A 20,780-nucleotide genomic window follows, 5' to 3' on the forward strand; every position below is an offset into this window, starting at 1 on the left:
CTCATTCCACAGCGAGGACTTACCATTGAGGTGATAATGACAGATTAGTGTGATTCACCATGCCCATCAGAAAATGTCAGAACTAGCTGCTAGTCTTCAGATGACAGCAGTCAAGTTACCTGTATAGGCCATGTCTGTGGGGGAGATGACTAGAATTTCAGAAAAACAAAAGTGACTCAGAAGCAAAGAGAGAATGTGGGGGGAAAAAATCCCCAACAAAACATGACAGCATTCCAAGCAAGTGGTAACATGCTTCCTTGGCTGAATATGGTGCAGTTGGTGTGTGTTAGGATGGCCTTTTGTAACACAAGAGCTCATCACAGGATGTCACGGGCTGGAAAGGACCCAAAGAGATCATCGAATCCAACCCCCTTGCCAGAGCAGAACCATACAATCTAGCACAGGTCACCTTTCACCTTCCAGGAAAGGAAGTGGAGGTTTAGAAGGAGGCTGTGTCTTGCCACTTCTCTAGGAAGACATGCATCTTCTATACTGTCAGCAACTCTCTGAAACTGAAAAACAGAAACAAAGACAATGGAATTCAGAGCATTCTACCTCCTTCCTTGGTGAATCTTTAAGTGGACATGTTGTCTGCCATTTCTTGACATTGTCTCCTTAACACTTCCTATTAGATACTACTTCCCTAGGAATAAAGGCATTTCTTCAGCTTCACAACCATATCCATCTTCAGTGACAGTCTCAAAGCCATGAAGATGCAGTAGTTTCACTGAGAAATGGGCACAAAAAGCCACAGATGTTTTCAGTACCACACATATGGTCTGTATGCATCCACTTCTAAAACGGGGCTTACAAAGCTGTTACTTGCCCCTGCATCTCTGCTTCTGTTGGACAGAACATTTACATATTGTCAGTAGCTCTGCAGAAAAATGAGACTGCTTCAGTTCAAAGAGCCTTTTGATATGGATGTGGGCCTACCCCATAGCTGTTTTGGAGATGGAAAATTAAACTTTCACTGATGGTCAGTTGTTATCCCTTTTATTAAGGTATTGCTTAGGCTTGGATTATGATATTGTTTTGCCAGATTTTTTTTTCCACCTCTTCAAATTTCATCTTTTACTTCACTATCCCTTTTTTCAGTCAACTTTTTAGTGGGACTCTGTGTACACAAATACACATATTCCACATAGACAACTCCTTGGAAAAGAAGATGTCTGTGTTAACAACACTGCATGACAACCACACAGCACAAGAGGGATGTGGAGATGCTGGAGTGTGTCCAGAGAGGGCCATGAGGATGATCAGAGGGCTGGAGCAGCTCTGCTATGAGGACAGAGTGAAGGAGTTGGGGCTGTTCAGTCTGGAAAAGTGGAGGCTCCCAGGTGACCTTCTTGTAGCCTTCCAGTATCTGAAGGGAGCCTACAAAAAAAAAAAGCTGGGGAGGGACTTTTTAGGCTCTCAGGTAGTGACAGGACTAGGGGGAATGGAGCGAAGCTGGAGGTGGGGAGATTCAGAGTGACCATGAGGAGGAAGTTGTTCAGCATGAGAGCAGTGAGAGTCTGGAATGGGTTACCCAGAGAGGTGTTTGAGGCCCCATCCCTGGAGGTGTTTAAGGCCAGGCTGGATGAGGCTGTGGGCAGCCTGCTCTAGGGTAGGGTGTCCCTGGGCATGGCATGGGGGGGTGAAATTAGATGAACCTTATGGTCTCTTCCAACCCTGAGCGATTCTATGATTCTACAAACTGTTCATACTGTTCCAGGTGCCCAGAAGTCCTTTTGGCTTGGATTTGTTCAATGGTTCATTTGTTCAGTACTTGAAAAGGGCCTACAAGAAAGTTGAGGAGGGACTTTTTACAAGTGCTTGTAGTGACATGACAAGGGAGAACAGCTTTAAGCTGGAAGAGGGGAAATTTAGACTGGATATTGGGAAGAAATTATTTACACCAAGGGTGGTCAGACACTGGAAAGGTTGCTCAGGCAAGTTGTGGATGCCTCCTCTCTGGATGTGTTCAAGCCTAGGCTGGACAGGACATTGAGCAACCTGATCTAGTGGATGGTGCCCCTGCCCATGGCAAGGAGTTGGAGTTAGATGATCTTTTAGGTCCCTTCCAACCCAAACCATTCTATGATTCTATAAAATACAAAATTTGGTGACCAGATTGTGTGCTTACAATCAAGCAAAATCCTGACCAGTATTCTGGCTAAAGATGTGCAAAGCTGCCAGAATTTGAGACTGGCTTTATAAATGACACCTTCCTTTCTCCCACAACTGCTCTTTGTTGCAGCTGCCAGACAAAACCAGTTTCTTACTGTTGTCCAAAAAAAATGTGTGAAGGGTTCCATGATCCCCTTTGATTCACTTCAAGGAAATCTTAATGCAGAGTTTTTGATGTTGGCTTTACTGCAAACAGAACTTTTCCTGGCTTTTCTTCATTGTTTGCTTTAGCATATTTTTAAGGGGTTTTATTTGCCTGGTGCAATTAGACAATAGCAGTTCTCCTAGTAACTCTTTTGACCAGAGACTGTAAAATGCCAAACTTAATTAAAAGTTCAACTTCTAACAGGACATCACCCTGCAGACAATGGAAAGTGCATCTTTAAATATCTGACTGCCAACACACATCTCATTTACGCTGTCTGTAGCACCATCTGGTTACTTAGTAATTTCAGGCCTCATTCTGACATGGCAAATCGTGCTGGCTGGTGGGCTCCACACTAGGAGAAGCTTTCCTGAGCTGGATACTCTGACATTCATTCAGCCCTACCAGAAAATCCCCAATAATTTGTTACCTTGGTTGACTTTGCTGAAGCTTGAGTAAGCTGGTACTGCCTAGCAGCTCTGTCGGAAAGACCTTACTTAGAGTTGCTTGCAGAAGCAGCCCCTAAATGTTTAGCAAAAGGGTTTGCAGGATCGGAATCTTGACTGTGAAGACTTTCTGGGGTGAAAGGCGGTAAGTAGATGGCACATTACCTTGTTTTCCCCTCAGTCATGCGAACTGGCACTCTTCCAACAGGCCGGCTGGTGGCACTGTTAATCAGCTGCAGCAGCACATGCTGCTCTTCGGCCTCTTTTCAGGGCAGTGATCTCTCGCCTGGTGAAACGCTCCCTATTTGCCAGAATTAAAAGACCAATTACGTTTTTTTCTCTTTGCTCACTTAACTGAAAACATAATTTCAGTCTGCAACTCGAGGCTCTGTTCATCCACCTACTCTTTTTCTGTATATTGCCCTTCTTTAAAAGGTTTAATTCCCAAGTGTTCCAGCAAGTCCTGTTCCTCCTCTTCACACACACCTACAGTTGAATCCCAGCCTACTTACTGGTTCTCTGACCACCACGCACTTATGCACAGACAGGATTTGTCCTCAGAATAAGTTGGTGCTGGAGCATGTCCAGAGAAGAGCAGCGAGGCTGATGAAGGACCTGGAGCATATGGCCTATAAGGAGCGTCTGAAGGAGCTGGGGTTGTTTGGTCCAGAGAAGAGGAGGCTGAGGGGAGAGCTTATCACTCTCTACAATTACCTGAAACGAGATTGGAGCAAGGAGGAGGCCAGTCTCTTCTCCTTGATGTCAAGCAACAGTACTAGAGGAAATGAGGAGATTTAGGCTGGATGTTGGGAAATACTTCTTCACTGAAAGGCTTGTCAAACATTAGAATGTTGCTTGTGGTAGTGGTGAAGTTGCCATCCCTAGAGGAATTCAAGCAGTGTCTGGACCTGGTGCTTAGGGACGTGGTTTAGTGTTGAGTCTTCAGTACTGGGTCAGAAGTTGGACTGGATGATCTTTGAGGTCTCTTCCAACCAGATATGTTCTGTGACCTACCACCACTATGGTATTCCTCTTTAAGGCCTCATGCTTTTCTTTGTTTCTACAGGAAGGTGGAGCTCAACCTCTCTCCTGTGCCCCCAGCCTGACTGGAGTTAGAGCAGAGCAGAGGGCATGACTATCTGTCTGTTAACCTCCATTACCCTCTAAGACAAGGGAGCTAGCTACAAGGCTGCTGGCACACACAGAAGAAAGGCATGCAATAGATTCTAGCCCTCTAACCTGGGGGCATGTCAGACAAAATGATGTTCTCTTTTTTCCCTCTGTAGTCCTCTTGGCTTGTGCAAATTGAAAACTATCTTACTAGTGTTCAAATGGTGAGTTTACTTAGGAAAAGCTTCTTGAGTGTTTTGGGCTTGTTTTGCCTTCCCCCCTCCCTTCTTTTTCCTGTTTTAAACAATACTCTTTAAAAATCTGCTGAACCCAATGAAAAGTCCTACCTCTGTCTGCTTTGAAATGGAAGTTAACTTTCCACAAAATTCTGAACTGGGTTTTGCAGCATCCCTGGTGAAAGGCCTGGAACGTGAGCACTATGAGGAGAGGCTGAGGGGGCTGGGGTTGTTTAGTCTGGAGAAGAGGAGTCTCAGGGGTGACCTCATTGCTGTCTACAACTACCTGAAGGGAGGCTGTAGCTAGGTGGGGGTTGGTCTCTTCTGCCAGGCAAGTAGCAACAGAACAAGGGGGACACAGGTTCAAGTTGTGCCAGGGGAGGTCTATGCTGGATGTTAGGAGGAAGTTGTTGGCAGAGAGAGTGATTGGCATTGGAATGGGCTGCCCAGGGAGGTGGTGGAGTCGCCATCCCTGCAGGTGTTGAAGCAAAGCCTGTGTGGGGCACTTAGTGCCATGGTCTAGTTGATTGGCCAGGGCTGGGTGCTAGTTTGGACTGGCTGATCTTGCAGGTCTCTTCCAACCTGCTCAATTCTATGATTCAGCCAAGTGATATTTTTGTAGTGCTTGCTACCCACCACCATTTCTCTTTCTTGGAGCAGAAATCATCTATTTTTGATTATTAATTCCATAAATGGCTCAGTAGCTTTCCTGCAAGTTGCTATGCAAAACAAATGTGTCATGCTGTTTCTTCAGCTGTGCACTACTACGCATTTTCCCTTTCTAAATAGCAACCACCCCAAAAGGGAAGGAAGGTGTTCTTTTGTAGTGACATCCCTCTGGCCTCTCTCTTCCTTTAAACAAGACTTTTCTGCAATGTTGAAAGAGCTGAAATGTGACTCCTGCATATCTGTCATTGCACTTTGGATGTATGCTGATAGATGGAGGATCAGTGGCACAGAGCAAAATCATGCATAGTGTCAAGACCTATCAAGTGGTATCCAGTCTTGGTGAAAAAAACTCTCCTTCCCAGACTGTAGGCTCCAGCTGATGCCATATAGAAAATCATAGAATCAGTCAGGGTTGGAAGGGACCACAAAGATAATCTTGTTCCACCCCCTCTGCCATGGGCAGGGACACCCTACCCTAGAGGCTGCCCACAGCCTCATCCAGCCTGGCCTTAAACACCTCCAGGGATGGGGCCTCAACCACCTCCCTGGGCAACCCATATCAGGCTCTTATCGCTCTTATGCTGAAGAACTTCCTCCTCACATCCAGTCTGAGAGTGGGCAGTAATATATAGGAGTGGGCAGTAATTTGGAATGACTTTTATACTTGTGCTTGCTTGGCTCATGGTTACATGAGGTTTGGGCTGAGTGATGGGTTGGACTGAATGATTTTGGAGGTCTCTTCCAACCTGGTTGATTCTATTCTATCCTACACTTCTTGACAAGGCACTGCCTTTGATTCTCAAAGCACTGTGCAGACAAAATCTGTCTTTGGTGAGGAATCTGTGTGGCTTGTAACTTAATGGTATTTTGTTCTACTCAGGAAGCAGTTATGTGATTTTTGTCCCACTCAAAAATTGCCTGGATGTATCACTGTGCTGGGGAAGATGGAGTCTGGATTCCTGGGGAAGGAAAGAGCAAGACTTGTTTCCAAGGTGATGGAGAAAATCTGCAGCAAATTCAATCTCAGTATTTCAACAAAAATATTGTATGTCTGAGTCTCTGTAGAAGGTGGAATCTGGCCCACAAAAATGATCATTAGAAAAATAGAAGGATAAGTAGAATTCTTTAAAAACAAGTGAGCCTAATGCTTTGGGAGAAAAAAATAAAGCAAATTTTTAAGCAAAGAGATAATTTTAGAAGTTTAATTTACATGTCAAGCTGGGTGAAAACTTCCACCACTTTATAATAGATGATGCTAGAAGAGAGAATGTAGACCTTTGTTTATGTATTTTGGCTGAACAGTAGGTTGATCATGCACTAGAATCAACAAATCAAAATGGAAGACAGTGATTTGCAATCTCATTTGTTATAAGGAGGAGTCTTCTAATAGATCCAAGGTAATTTGTGTTCCATGTAACTCTGACCAAGTACTTGACCACTTATAGAGCCTTCCTAGACATTTTCTGCCAACTGACAGCAGCAGTGGTAAAAAATCAAAAGAGAAGGTGTCTTGGATTACATGCACACAGAATACATTCTGGACCAGAGACCCTCTTTGTTTGACATGGACACACTGGATTAAGTCCAGCATAGGTCCCTTAAAACAAGTCAGGGACTGGAGAGGCTGGGAGAGCTGAGATTTTTTAGCCTTGCAAAGATATGTTTGAGAGGGTAGTCAGGGTGTGTAAATTCATGTGTATAAAATGCCTGATGGAAGGGACTGAACAATGGAGACAGACTTTTCTCAGTGGTATCCAGTGAAAGGAAAAGAAGGAACAGGCACAAAGTGAAATACATGAAATTCCATTTAAATGTGAGGGAAAAAACATTTGTACTTTGCAGTTGTCAAACTCTGGAACGTGGAACATGTATCAGGAACAGTGTGGCCAGCAGGGCAAGGCAAGTTATTCTTCCTCTGTACTGAGCACTGGTCAGGCCACACCTTGAGTTCTGTGTCCAGTTCTGGGCTCCTCAATTCAAGAGAGATGTTGAGATACTGGAACGTGTCCAGAGAAGGGCACTGAAGTTGGTGAGGGACCTGGAACACAGCCCTATGGGGAGAGGCTGGGGGAGCTGGGGGTGTTTAGCCTGGACAATCTTGGAGGTCTCTTCCAACCTGGTTGATTGTGTGTTGCTCAGGAAGGTTGTAGACTCCATCTTTGGAGAGGCTCAAAACTCAGTTTGGCACAGCCTTGAGGAACCTGCGCTAGTTGACTAGTCTCCTGTTGGGAGGGGGGAGACTGGACTAGATCATCACCAGAAGTCCACTCCAATTTAAACCTGTCTGGATTTGAGATCAGTTCTGGGTAATGTAAGGAAAGCCCTAATATTACCTATTCAGCAATAGACAGGAGCACTGCACATCAGAGGTTTCTGAACTGTGACCCTACTACACAAGCTCCTTGACTCGTGGGAAATGTTTTCTCATGTCTCACTGTCTTAAACAGATGAGGAGAGATCAGCATGTAACAGCATCTGCCACTGCCCCCATCTTCACTGCATTCCTCCTTTCCAATATTGAACTAGCCTGACCTAGTTGGGTGCAGGTGGGTCTCATTGCTGGGTGTAACAGGTAGCTACACCAGCAAGGTCTGGATAGGGCATAGGTGCTTGCCCTCCCTGAGGTTTGCATACAACCCCAGCTTGAATTTCTTATCAATCTCCTTTTTGTGGGTTACTGCAACAAGTCCTGCTGCTCTCGACCATGGCAGTAGTATTTGGATCTGCTTTAAATCTTGAGCAGCTGCTGGGGAAGCCTAGTAGGAGAAGAAACACAGGTTTAGCAGAGTTCCTTGGTTGCTTTCAAAGTAGTACAGTTACAGACCTTTGAAACAGGCCCCCTGTTGACGTTTCCTCTGTGTTTCCGTAGCCTTGCAGGCAGGGCAGCATCTCCCCCTGTCTTCCCCATGCAGCACAGGTAAAAACTTGCTCTTTGCACAACATCTCTCCCCCACCACAAGTCCTGTATAAGCTATATAGTCTGTTGCCTTTTGTCACATTTGCACCACCTCTGAGCAAGGACAAAAGAAGCCTCATTGGGGCAGCCCAAGTGGTGGGGAGCCATCAGCAGTCAGGGAGGCTTTCTGCTTTCCAGGGTAAGGCCGTTGCCTGGAATGCAGCAGAGTACTTGGGCAAGTTTAGACACATGTTGATGCATAATACAAGATGGAACCTATCACTTGATAGCAGGCTTTTCCTGAGGCTGGGTAAGCATGTATGGTATGCAAAACAGGACATGATGTAACTGCCGACGAGGAGATAGGGAAATGTTTCTTCTAATTCCCGTTTGACTGTCCAGTGTAAAGCCACTCCCTGTTGCAGAGTTGGAGCCCTCAGCACAGGAAAGACACTGAGGTGCTGGAACGAATCCAGAGAAGGGCAGTGAGGCTGGTGAAAAATCTGGAGAAAAGGTCTTGTGAGGAGCAGCTGAAGGAACTTTGACTGTTTAATCTGGTGAAAAAGAGGCGGAGGGGTAGACTTTATCACAGTATCATCAGGGTTGGAAGAGACCTCACAGATCATCAAGTCCAACCCTTTACCACAGAGCTCAAGGCTAGACCATGGCACCAAGTGCCACGTCCAATCATGCCTTGAACAGCTCCAGGGACAGCGACTCCACCACCTCCCCGGGCAGCCCATTCCAGTGTCCAATGACTCTCTCAGTGAAGAACTTTCTCCTCACCTTGAGCCTAAATTTCCCCTGGCGCAGCCTGAGGCTGTGTCCTCTCGTTCTGGTGCTGGCCACCTGAGAGAAGAGAGCAACCTCCTCCTGGCCACAACCACCCCTCAGGTAGTTGTAGACAGCAATAAGGTCTCCCCTGAGCCTCCTCTTCTCCAGGCTAAACAATCCCAGCTCCCTCAGCCTCTCCTCGTAGGGCTGTGCTCAAGGCCTCTCACCAGCCTCGTCGCCCTTCTCTGGACACACTCAAGCATCTCAACGTCCCTCCTAAACTGGGGGGCCCAGAACTGAACACAGTACTCAAGGTGTGGTCTAACCAGTGCAGAGTACAGGGGCAGAATGACCTCCCTGCTCCTGCTGACCACACCATTCCTCATGCAGGCCAGGATGCCACTGGCTCTCTTGGCCACCTGGGCACACTGCTGGCTCATGTTCAGGCGGGTATCAATCAGCACCCCCAGATCCCTCTCTGTCTGGCTGCTCTCCAGCCACTCCGACCCCAGCCTGTATCTCTGCATGGGGTTGTTGTGGCCAAAGTGCAGCACCCTGCACTTGGAGCTATTGAACGCCATCCCATTGGACTCTGCCCATCTGTGCAGGCGGTCTATAACTCCATGAATGGAGGTTGCAGCAAAGTGGGCATTTTGTCTCTTCTCCCTAGGTACAAGAGACAGGATGAGAGGAAATGGCCTCAAGTTGCATCAGGGAAGGTTTAGGTTAGATATTAGGAAAAACTTCACTGAAAAGGTTCTGAAACGCTGGAGCAGGCTCCCCAGGGAGGTAGTTGAGTCCCTATCCCTGGAGGGGTTTAAAAGACACAAAGATTTGGTACTGAAGGAAATGGTTTAGCACCATGGTAGAGTTAGATAATGGCCAGATTTGATCTTAGAGATCCTTTCCAACCATAATTATTCTATGATGTTGAAGAGGGGCCAAGCACCACAAATAAAAAACATTGGGATTATTCTGGGAAAGGAGGGTTGGAGCAGAAAAATGCAAGATGCAACCTACAGCCACAAGGAACAACACAGAGCTATGTGATAGAATCATAGAATCAGTCAGGTTGGAAAAGACCTCCAACATCATCCAGTCCAATCTCTCACCCAGCCCTGCCCAATCAACTAGACCATGGCACTAAATGCCTCATCCAGGCTTGTCTTCAACACCTCCCGGGACTCCACCACCTCCCTGGGCAGCCCATTCCAATGCCAATCACTCTCTCTGACAACAACTTCCTCCTAACATCCAGCCTAGACCTCCCCTGCCATAACTTGAGACTGTGTCCCCTTGTTCTATTGCTGCTTGCCTGGCAGAAGAGGCCAACCCCCACCTGACTACAGCCTCTTTTCAGGTAGACAGCAATGAGATAGGAGTAACTTAAGTATCTTCCATATTAGTTTCCCTTGTAGACTCTGTTTTTCTTGAGTAATTCAAACCACAAGACTGGAATCTAGGAAGTGTAGATTTTCTTCATGCATTTCCAGCTGCTGGTTCTTTATACAATCTAAAAAAAATAACTCATTTAAAACCTCTTTTAAAGACAAACCAGAGGTGAATTGACAAAGGAGCAACATCTGTATACAGAAAAGGTGACTCATATGGTATGCAGACCTCTGCCTGTCTCCTTCCCAGCTTCCCAAACCCTGGAGACCATCCTTGGAGGTGTTTAGAAAGCATGTAAAGATGGAGAGAATGCTCCAGGCAGTCCCAGAGCAGCCTTCCACTATTTGAAACAGGATGCTCAAGAGAGAGGGAGAGGAACCTTTCACAAATGCACTTACAGAATGAAGGTTGTTGGCTTCAAACTGGAAGAAGCTAGATTTAAATTTGACAATAGAAGAATATTCTTCCTTGTGAGGGTGGTGAGGCACTGAGGTGCCCAGAGAAGTTGTGGAAGCTCCACTCCTGGAAGTGTTCAACTCTGTGTTGTATGGTGCCACAAGCAACAGGGTCTAGTAGTGAGTGTCCATGTCCATGGCAAGGGAGGTTGGCATTAGATCTTTAGCATCCCTTCAACCTAAACTGTTCTGATTCCCTAGCACTCTGGGGCATGGTGATGGGGGTAGATGGTTGTTCTTGATAACCTTAGTGGTCTTTTCCAAGTTCAATGATTTTAGGACCAATCAGTGTAAGGAATTTGGTGCCTAAGGCAAGCTTCAAGCAAACCAGACCCTTCGCCCCGGGGGGCAGGAGGTCTTCTTCACCACAGACTTCTGACCAGGGGTAAAGTGCACTCAGCTGTAGGCTATGGGTGGAGGAACAGAGCAAGCAGCCCCAAAGGCGAGGCAATTACAGTGCCTAGCACTGCATTTAGCCTAGGACAAACCCCAGGAACGTGGTTGTCCTGGGTAGGAGAGCTCGACGGGATGGGTACTTTTGCGTTAAGGACAAATAAGGGGCGAGGCAGGCTAGAGGAGAGCCTTTGGAAGCCTCGGAGAGGCTGTGGAGCTCGGGAAGGGACAACCTGGGAGCAGAGAGAGGGGCTACGGGTAGGTCGGGCCGGGCCGCAGCAAGGTCCGGCCGAGAGCTGCCGGTGCCTGGGTTTGGCGGGCCGGCGCGGCGGGCAGGCGGCCTGCCGCCCCGTGACAGCGGCAGCTCCCCGCCGAGGGGAGCCCGGCCCGGGGGGCGGTGGCTCGGGCGGTGCGGGGGCGGTGCGGCTCTCGGCCGCGGAGGGACGGCGGCGGGGCGGTGCCGGGCACAGGAAGCGGAAAGCGGCGGCAGCGGCAGGAGCGACGGCGGCCGCCGCCGGGGGAAGGCGGCGGGTTGGTGCCGGGAACGGCATGGGGCGGCCACGGGAGGGAGGTGAGTCCGTCCCGTCTGTGGGTCTGTTTTCTTGCCTGAATGCGTGTCTGTCTTGCGTGTGCGGGGTCGGGTCGGGTTGCAGTGCGGGGGGCGGCGGCGCTGCTGTCCTCCACCACACCCTGCCGCCGCTAGGACCCCTGTCACCGCTCTGTCGCGGGGTGCCCAGGAGCAGCCACGGGGCAGTTCCTTCTGCTCCTGCGCCTGCTGGCAGGGGTTCGGCCTCGGCGGGGGCCGAAAGCCTGGCTGGGCTGTGGGCAGAGCCCTCTGCGTCCCCGCTGCCCTGCCTGGCGCTTTCCAGGTCGGCCAGGCGCCGGTTGCCGGGGCTAGGTGGCGGGGCAAGGCTGCCGGGCCTCCCTCCTGCCGGCCGGGACGCCGGCTGCAGCCCGCGGGGAGCCTGCCGGCGGCGGCACCTCTCGGCTCTGCTGCCGCGGTTGGGAGAGAGTTCAAATTCCCGGCGTAAGCCTCTGGAAGCCGACGGGGGCCGTAGGCGTAGCCGTTGACGGTAACCAGCACTTTCTCTGCCTAGCTTCGCCTTTGAAAGAGCCTGTGGGCTGCCAGTCCCTGCTGGCGTTAAGGTTCCCCTGGCACCTCCTACACCCAGGCTCTGTTCAAAAGAAGCTGCTTTTGTGGCTGGGCTCACCCCGCTGGGCAGCAAGGCACGGACAAGGGAAGCTACAACTGCCGTTTCTCTGCTTAGAAGGTGATTTGGTCACTTGAAGTGATGCCCAAAGTCACAGACTCGTAGGGTTGCTTTTCTTTGAGCGCGTAACAGCCTGGGGAAGCTCCAGGCTCGAGTGGCCAGCGGTAAATCTGCTGCAGGAACCGGGAGGAGAGCCTCCTGGACCTGGGCAGCACTGGCCTTGGGGTGCAGCACTTGAAGACTTCCAGGCACCCTCAGCTGAGGGCGAAGCTGTTGCATTCACAGTTTGCTCTCAGTAATTGCATGCTTGTTTGCTTTAGAAGACTGTCAGGGATGTAAACTAACTCTCTTATGCTAAAGGCTGAGGTCTTTGGCTTGCAGGGGTCTATGAAAGCATAAGCTCCTGAAAGGAGGCTGTAGCCAGGTGGGGGTTGGTCTCTTCTGCCAGGCAAGTGGCAACAAATCAAGGGAATACAGTCTCAAGTTGTGGCAGGGGAGGTCTATGCTGGATGTTAGGAGGAAGTTGTTGGCAGAGAGAGTGATTGGCATTGGAATGGGCTGCCCAGGGAGGTGGTGGAGTCACTGTCCCTGGAGGTGTTGAAGCAAAGCCTGTGTGGGGCACTTATTGCCATGGTCTAGTTGACTGGATAGGGCTGAGTGCTAGGCTGGACTGGATGATGTTGGAGGTCTCTTCCAACCTGATTGATTCTATGACAAACAATGAGAGTAGGGTTTTTGGTCTGCAGAGGAAGACTGAGCAAGCCTGTGACTGAAGTAGTGGATTTTTTCGGCCCTAGGTTTGTTGATAATGACTTAACTGCAAGAGTTAAGAAATTAAGTCTCACAGGCTGAGAAGGCAAATTAGGGTATTGTAGAGTATATTTTGTAACGTCTTTACCTGTGAGGCCATCAGGGGGGCTTCCTAACTTTGAGAGGAGGTTGTGACGAGAGCTTCAGCAGTGTTTTGCTGTCTTTGAAGAGCTTCATTTTTGACCATGCTTGGCTCTTTTCCTTCTCTGAGATTTGGCAGTGGTCCCAAAATGTGTTGGCTCTCTGATCATTCCACTTGTTAATTTTGAAAAAGAAATGGTGAGTAGTATTACAGAAAGTCTGCCTTAAGAATGCTCCTTATGAGATGAAATTTGGGAAGCCTCCAAGCCCGTGTTGGAACCACACTGGCCCATGGTCATTGCCCAGCAGCTACTTGTGGCTGCTGTTGCTGCCTTTTGGTTTTGGTTAGTGGTGGCGGTGTTCGTGCTGGTCCATATCTTATGAACGTGTGCAGCTGGGGATGTCTTACCAGGATGTTAGCAAGATGAGTGCAGTTGTCCTGGCAAAACTGCATGTCTCATTCTTATGGTAGCCTGCCTGCCTTCCACCCCCACCTTTGACAAGCAAAGCGAGGAATGGCATCAGAAATGTGGCTTTGCTGCTATAGGGTGAGTCGTGCTCTATAAGGACCTGAGATGGGAACTGTAATGTCCACTTCTGCTCAGGGAAAACAGTGCAATCTGTATCTGGTGCTGTCTTAGAATCATAGAATCAGGGTTGGAAGGGACCACAAGGACCGTCTAGTTCCAACCCCCTTCCTGCTGGGACACCTAGAGCAGGCTGCCCACAGCCTCATCCAGGCTGGCCTTAAACACCTCCAGGGATAGGGCCTCAACTGCCTGCCTGGGCAACCCATTCCAGGGGAGTTTGGCAGAAGGAGAAAATGAACGCTTGTGAAAACTTCCTTATGACTTCTTTTAAGTTTCTCCTTAGCCTTTACTTCAGAACTATCTGTTTGGAGTCAAAAGAACAATGGCTGTTTTCTCAGGGGTCAGTGCCCTTGCCCTTTCTCTTTGCAAGATCAGAATGGCATTGGCTTTGTACAGAAGGAGGGAGATGGAAGCTCCATACTGTGCTGCTCCTCCGTGTTGGGTGCTGAGGACTTGATCAGAGTCTGTGAACTTAAACTTCTTTTTGATTTTGGCTTGAAATAGAAAATACAGTAAGACATGCAGTATTCTAAAGGAGGGGGTGCACATTTAGTGGCCTTTAATGCTCTCTTGAGATCCAAGAGCAGGGGCTAAAATAAACTTTTAAAGTGCAGTGCTTGCTTGGATAGGCAGAACCTGAAGAGCCTCACAAGAGTCTTTCCCCTCTTTGTTTCAGTAAGGCTATAGAGAATTAAATATCAGTTTGGAATCAGACTCATATAATTATTTCAGTTGGAAAAGATCTATAAGATCATCAAGTCCAACCCTCAACCTAAAACCACCATGGCCATTAACTCATGTCCCAAAGTACCACGCCCTCATGTTTCTTGAACACCTCCAGGGACGGTGACTCCATCACCTCCCTGGACAACCTGTTCCAATGCCTGTCCACTCTTGGAAAACAGTTCCTGTGCTCAGACTAGTATCATGAGAGCAATGCCATAATACCTTTTACCATGTCACATGGCTCTGGGGTTGCAAGGTGTGCTTGAAGGTCTAACAACTCATCAAGAGATGTATGAGTGAGGAAACACAAGCTTTCACCAGATGGAGGCTGAGGTATAATTTGCATGATAAACTGGAATTCCTGGTTGTACTTTAAAAACAGCTGTGGTGCTTGGAGTGGGCAGAGGACATCTGCCAGAGAGGTGTTTCACTGATGGGTCTCATGCAGAGGTCTTCCCAAATTCTAGCTGTGAAACAAGGAGGCGAGAGGCTAGGGCTTAATATTTGGTAACAGGGCTTGCTTGTCTAGTTTTGGCTGAGCATTGTTATTGCCAGTTGAAACAGCCTTGCTGTGTTTCCAGACCTGTGTTATTGCATGTTCTGCTTAAGCATGCAGGTGGATTTCTTCAATAGACCAAGTGACTTTTCATTTTGAAGTACCCGTGTCATGGACTAATGGTTTTCAGCCTAGGGGCTGGAAATTCCTGGGGGGGTCTATGAAATCTTTCTAAGAAGCACCTGAAAAGCTAAAGAGAAGAGAAGCTGTTGCTGCTAGAGGGATTGAATTTGCTGCCTACTAAACGTTTTTTTAGGATGAAGGGGCTTGCAGATCAAGAGCAACTGCCACAGAGTAAAAGCTTTGTTTTCTCTATATACAGAAGCCCAAAATTAACCTTATTTAGTGTCATAGAATGAAAGCTAACAAATTAAAATATCAGTAGAAGGCTTTTGGAAAAAAACATGTTTCCCAAAGCTCCCTAACCATGAAAACTGCAAGCCTTGACTCTGCAAATAGATCACAGAATCAGCCAGGTTGGAAGAGACCTCCAAGATCATCCACTCCAACCTAGCACCCAGCCCTGGCCAATCAACTAGACCATGGCACTAAGTGCCTCAGCCAGGATTTGCTTCAACACCTCCAGGGACAGCGACTCCACCACCTCTCTGGGCAGCCCATTCCAATGCCAATCACTCTCTCTGACAACAACTTCCTCCTAACATCCAGCCTAGACCTCCCCTGGCATAGCTTGAGACTCTGTCCCCTTGTTCTGTTGCTGGTTGCCTGGCAGAAGAGACCAACCCCCACCTGGCTACAGCCTCCCTTCAGGTAGTTGTAGACAGCAATGAGGTCACCCCTGAGCCTCCTCTTCTCCACACCCCCAGCTCCCTCAGCCTCTCCTCATAGGGTGAACATAGGTGAACTTCCTTGCTTACAGATCAAATTGCTGGATTTGGGCTGGCTCAGGAAATTGAAAAGCAAAAGTTCCTGTGGCATTGCTCATAGGTTTTAACTCTATATGCAACTGAACAGAGCAAGTTATGTAACTTCCCATCTTTCTGAAGGGAGTGGTAGGAATACTCTGCACCAGTACCATGCAGCCAAGTTGGAAGACTTTGAACTAGATGGTCCTGGTGGTCCTTTCCAACCATAGCGATTCCTAGTGATGGGATGATGTGCTCAGGGATTTGGTTTAGTCAAGGACTTGTCAGTGTGAAACTAATGATTGGACTTAAAGGTTTTTTCCAATCTAAGAAATGTTGTGATTCTGTGAAGACTTCCTCCCTGCTTAGCCATCTTTTAATTATTTATGCTCTTGAACCCTAATGCTATCCCATGGCTTAGCATTTGGAGTTCTGTGTGTAACTTGCAAAGCTCTTCCTTTTCACTAAATGAAGGAAAAGAAAAGCTTTCTCAGCATGATAGCTCCTGGGCATCCATTACCCTGCAGACAGCTGGTACTGTTTAATAAGTGAGGGCATCGGCGTGTGGAGCCGAACGCGCGCCCATCCTCACGGACACTTGTAGCTGCTTGTGCTCCAGATGGCACTTCCAAATCCATGTGACTTCGTGAACTGACTGGTAAAATCAACTCTCAGCAATTACAAGTTTTAAACAGAGTAAGATTGAAGCTGCACCACAGACAAGCATTTCAAAGCTGAGCTGCTTTGGAGTTATTTGCCTCAACTTCACAGGGGAAAATCCATCCGGGAAAGCATAGGATGTAAAAGAGTGCTCTTGTTTTGTGTTTGCCTTTCTTTGATTTAAAGATGTAACTTGCTCTTTTAAATTTCCTTTGGGCTGAGAGCCAAACTGTGCTCCCTTGAAGACAATCACAAAGCGAAGTTCATTGAAAATGGGATTGGGCTCCCAGCATGGAAAACAGCGATTCAAAAGAGCTCTTTTTGAAGATTTATGAGCATATGAAAAGAGGGAGTTACAATGAGTGGTCTAGCTGCATGGAAACTGTAATTACCATGATCTCTGCCATACTCAGGGATAACTATGTGGATGTAGTCATCGTGTAGGATCACAGAATCAAAGAATCAACCAGTTTGGAAGAGACCTCCAAGATCATCCAATAGTTACCATGTAAGATCATAGAATCAAAGAATCAACCAGGTTGGAAGAGACCTCCAAGATCATCTAATAGTTACCATGTAAGATCATAGAATCAAAGAATCAACCAAGTTGGAAGAGACCTCCAAGCTCATCCAGTAGTTATCATGTAGCATCATAGAATCAAAGAATCAACCAGGTTGGAAGAGACCTCCAAGGTTATTCAGTCAAACCCTGTTCAGTCAACCAGACAATGGCACTAAGTGCCTCAGCCATTTTTTTATTTATTCATTTTCAAGTGTTTTGGTTTTGTTTTTTTCAGTTGGTTTCACATGAAAATCAACAGAGATTAACTCATTTTGTTTGACCCTGAAGATGAAGTCAGTAGAAACACATCCATTAGAGAAGAGAAGCTCTCCTTCACATTTCACAGAAAAAGAAAATAAAGCAAAGTCCTCAACTAGTTGACTCAGAGGGCCTCCAGTTCTTCCATTTATCCTCAAAACAACATATCATATCATAGAATCAACCAGGTTGGAAGAGAACCCCAAGATCATCCAGTCCAACCTAGCACCCAGCCCTGGCCAATCAACTAGACCATGGCACTAAGTGCCTCAGAACTGGCTGGAGGGCCGGACCCAGAGAGTGGTGGTGAATGGTGCCACATCCAGCTGGCGGCCAGTCACTAGTGGTGTCCCTCAGGGATCAGTGCTGGGCCCCATCCTCTTTAACATCTTCATAGATGATCTGGATGAGGGCATGGAGTCAGTCATCAGCAAGTTTGCAGATGACACTAAGCTGGGGGCAGATGTGACTGAGCTGGAGGGCAGAAGGGCTCTGCAGCGGGACCTTGACCGCCTGCACAGATGGGCAGAGGCCAATGGGATGGGGTTCAATAGCTCAAAGTGCAGGGTGCTGCACTTTGGCCACAACAACCCCATGCAGAGATACAGGCTGGGGTCGGAGTGGCTGGAGAGCAGCCAGACAGAGAGGGATCTGGGGGTACTGATTGATACCCGCCTGAACATGAGCCAGCAGTGTGCCCAGGTGGCCAAGAGAGCCAGTGGCATCCTGGCTTGTATCAGGAGTGGTGTGGTCAGCAGGAGCAGGGAGGTCATTCTGCCCCTGTACTCTGCACTGGTCAGACCACACCTCGAGTACTGCGTTCAGTTCTGGGCCCCCCAGTTTAGGAAGGACACTGAGATGCTTGAGCGTGTCCAGAGAAGGGCGACGAGGCTGGTGAGAGGCCTTGAGCACAGCCCTACGAGGAGAGGCTTAGGGAGCTGGGGTTGTTTAGCCTGGAGAAGAGGAGGCTCAGGGGTGACCTTATTGCTGTCTACAACTACCTGAGGGGTGGTTGTGGCCAGGAGGAGGTTGCTCTCTTCTCTCAGGTGGCCAGCTCCAGAACAAGAGGACACAGCCTCAGGCTGCGCCAGGGGAAATTTCGGCTCGAGGTGAGGAGAAAGTTCTTCACTGAGAGAGTCATTAGGCACTGGAATGGGCTGCCTGGGGAGGTGGTGGAGTCGTCGTCCCTGGGGCAGTTCAAGGCAAGGTTGGATGTGGCACTTGGTGCCATGGTCTAGCCTTGGGCACTGTGGTAAAGGGTTGGACTTGATGATCTGTGAGGTCTCTTCCAACCTTGGTGATACTGTGATACTGTGTGATACTGTGATACCTCCAGGGACAGCGACTCCACCACCTCCCTGGGCAGCCCATTCCAATGCTAATCACTCTCTCTGGCAACAACTTCCTCCTAACATCCAGCCTAGACCTCCCCCAGCACAACTTGAGACTCTGTCCCCTTGTTCTGTTGCTGCTTGCATGACAGAAGAGACCAACTCGCACCTGACTGCAGCCTCCCTTCAGGTAGTTGCAGACAGCAATGAGGTCACCCCTGAGCCTCCTCTTCTGCAGGCTCCCCACCTCCAGCTCCCTCAGCCTCTCCTCACAGGGCAGTGTTTCAGACCTCTCACCAGCTTCATTGCCCTTCAGGGTCCTTTGGTGTGGCCTTAGCACTGTTTTTCATCTTGTATTTGGTATCTTTTAGTCACCAGTGAGTAAGGGAAAGGCTGAGCGAGAGCGTTGGCCGCACTGGGAGCCAAGTGCTGGGTTTGCAGTCACACCACTGTGGCTGGAAGGGAGGAGGCATTCCCATCTCCCCGCTAGCTGTTCGCTTGCACTGCTCTTCACCCTGGTATTGGTTTTGCTGTTTGGGGCTGTGCTGTGAACTAGGTCACGGAAAGGATCCGAGACAAAAGCCTGGCAAGGGGGAGAGAAGGGATTTTTGTTTTGTTTTGTTTTCCAGCAGTGCTGTTTGCTTGCTGAGAATTGTGTTGACACAACCAAGAGTGGTGAACCGTGGTGTGGAGGTGGAAGCTCCTTACACCAGGTTTCTTGTCAGTGCTGAAATACAGTGCAACTTTACCCTCGGGCCACGGGAGCTTTCTTTCCAGGCAGGGTCAGAAGCTCTGCAAACAGACTGTGCCTTCGGTGGAGTCCTATGAAATGTAATGATCTTTTGTGAAGCCGTTTCAATTGGCTAAATTGGCCTCTCAATTCACACTTGTTTGGGCCCAGATGATGGGGCTGCTTCTTTGTACAGCACGGTTGTTCTTGCCCAGAGAGTGGTTGAGGGAGATGGGGTTATTTAGCCTGGAGAAGAGGAGGCTCAGGGGTGATCTTATTACTGTCTACAACTACCTGAAGGGGCATTGTAGCCAGGTGGGGGGTGGCCTCTTCTCCCAGGCAACCAGCAATAGAACAAGGGGACACAGTCTCAAGTTGTGCCAGAGTAGGTATAGGCTGGATATTAGGAAGAAGTTCTTCACAGAAAGAGTGATTTCCCATTGGAATGGGCTGCCCAGGGAGGTGGTGGAGGCAACAGAGTTGCTCTCTGGCTGCCTGCACTTTTCTCTCTAACCTGCTTCCTAACTAATCCTTCTGCTTTCTAACTCCCCAGGCCCATCTTCCAAACTCACCCTGAACATTAGGCAAAGTCTGGGATAAGGTAGAGGGGTGGAAAGGTGGCTGGGAGGCAGTCCCAGGGAGGGGGACTCTGATTTCTGGGAGGGCTGTTGTGTTTCTGTACTACTTTTTGCCTTGTATATTGCTGTATATAGCTGATATGCCATTGGAATGGGCTGCCCAGGGAGGTGGTGGAGCTGCCATTCGTGGAGGTCTTCAAGAAAAGACTGGATGGGGCACTTAGTGCCATGGTCTAGTTGATTGGTTAGGGCTGGGTGATAGGTTGGACTGGATGATCTTGGAGGTCTCTTCCAACCTGGTTGATTCTATGTGGATTCTATGTGGTAAGGAATCATCTCTAATAGTGATTTAGTGGTGGAGCTGTTTAAAGGCTGTGCTTGGTTTGGATACAGTGGAAGCACTTATGTATAGCTTGTCTCCTTTAGCTTTTCCTAGGCTCCAGTAGTGGATGCTGTTGGGGTGGTGGCTAATCCAGGGCTGATTTCTGTGAATGAGCTCCAACCTGGAGAGGTAGTTTAGCACATTACTTGTCTTTTAGTCCCCTCTCTGTCTCTTCCCCAGTATTTCCAGAAGCTTTTTCTGGAGTAAGACAGGTCTCCTTCCTGCAGTGAAATTGACTAGGAGATAGGTAATCTGCTTGACTTGGCTGTGGAGGTGTGTTTGGACTGTGCTTCTTCCTCCTTGATTTCTTCATTTCATCCTGCCCAGGCTAGAAGTGACGTCTAGCTAGCAGGCTAGACAGGCTATCCTTGGTTGGCCAAATCTAGGAAGCCTTCTTAACAATCAGCCTTGGTTGGGCACCAGACAGAGCTTTTTCCAGCTAGAGTTAGACAGATTGTAGTGGTTTGGGTGTTACCCACCCCCCCACACCTTGGAAATCACCCAGGCTAGACTCAGCCAGCTCTGGGAATTTGAATGAAGCTTATATACAAGCAGATACTTACAGTGTATACATTTATATACAGAAATATACAAGGTAAAAGGTAATACAGAAACACAACAGCCCTCCCAGAAACCTGAGTCCCCAGGAGGGGCTCCCAACCACCCTTCCACCTTCTCCCACCCTTCTCAACCTTACCCCAGTCCCAAGGAAGAATGGAGGTTCAGCCATGGGTTTAGGAAGCAAAGTGGA

At 48.5% G+C, this 20,780-nt stretch overlaps 2 protein-coding genes across 4 annotated transcripts in view; both read left to right on the forward strand.

Annotated features, from left to right (window-relative positions):
* CHD1L (chromodomain helicase DNA binding protein 1 like) overlaps positions 1 to 983 on the forward strand; it is a 33,567-nt gene extending 32,584 nt beyond the window's left edge. For all 3 annotated transcript variants that reach the window (XM_064143346.1, XM_064143343.1, XM_064143345.1), the window contains one exon: positions 633 to 983. In XM_064143346.1, the coding sequence (XP_063999416.1) occupies positions 633 to 694 (62 nt within the window). In that variant the 3' untranslated portion in view covers positions 695 to 983. The remainder of the gene's footprint in view (positions 1 to 632) is intronic.
* A 10,202-nt stretch (positions 984 to 11,185) lies between these two features.
* The window catches only part of VANGL1 (VANGL planar cell polarity protein 1), a 73,185-nt gene continuing 63,590 nt past the window's right edge, over positions 11,186 to 20,780 (forward strand). The window contains exon 1 of the mRNA XM_064143996.1: positions 11,186 to 11,259. The gene's annotated coding sequence lies outside the window, so the exon portion shown is untranslated. The remainder of the gene's footprint in view (positions 11,260 to 20,780) is intronic.

Source organism: Pogoniulus pusillus, chromosome 5, assembly GCF_015220805.1.
Source record: "Pogoniulus pusillus isolate bPogPus1 chromosome 5, bPogPus1.pri, whole genome shotgun sequence".
Taxonomy (NCBI): Eukaryota; Metazoa; Chordata; class Aves; order Piciformes; family Lybiidae; genus Pogoniulus; species Pogoniulus pusillus.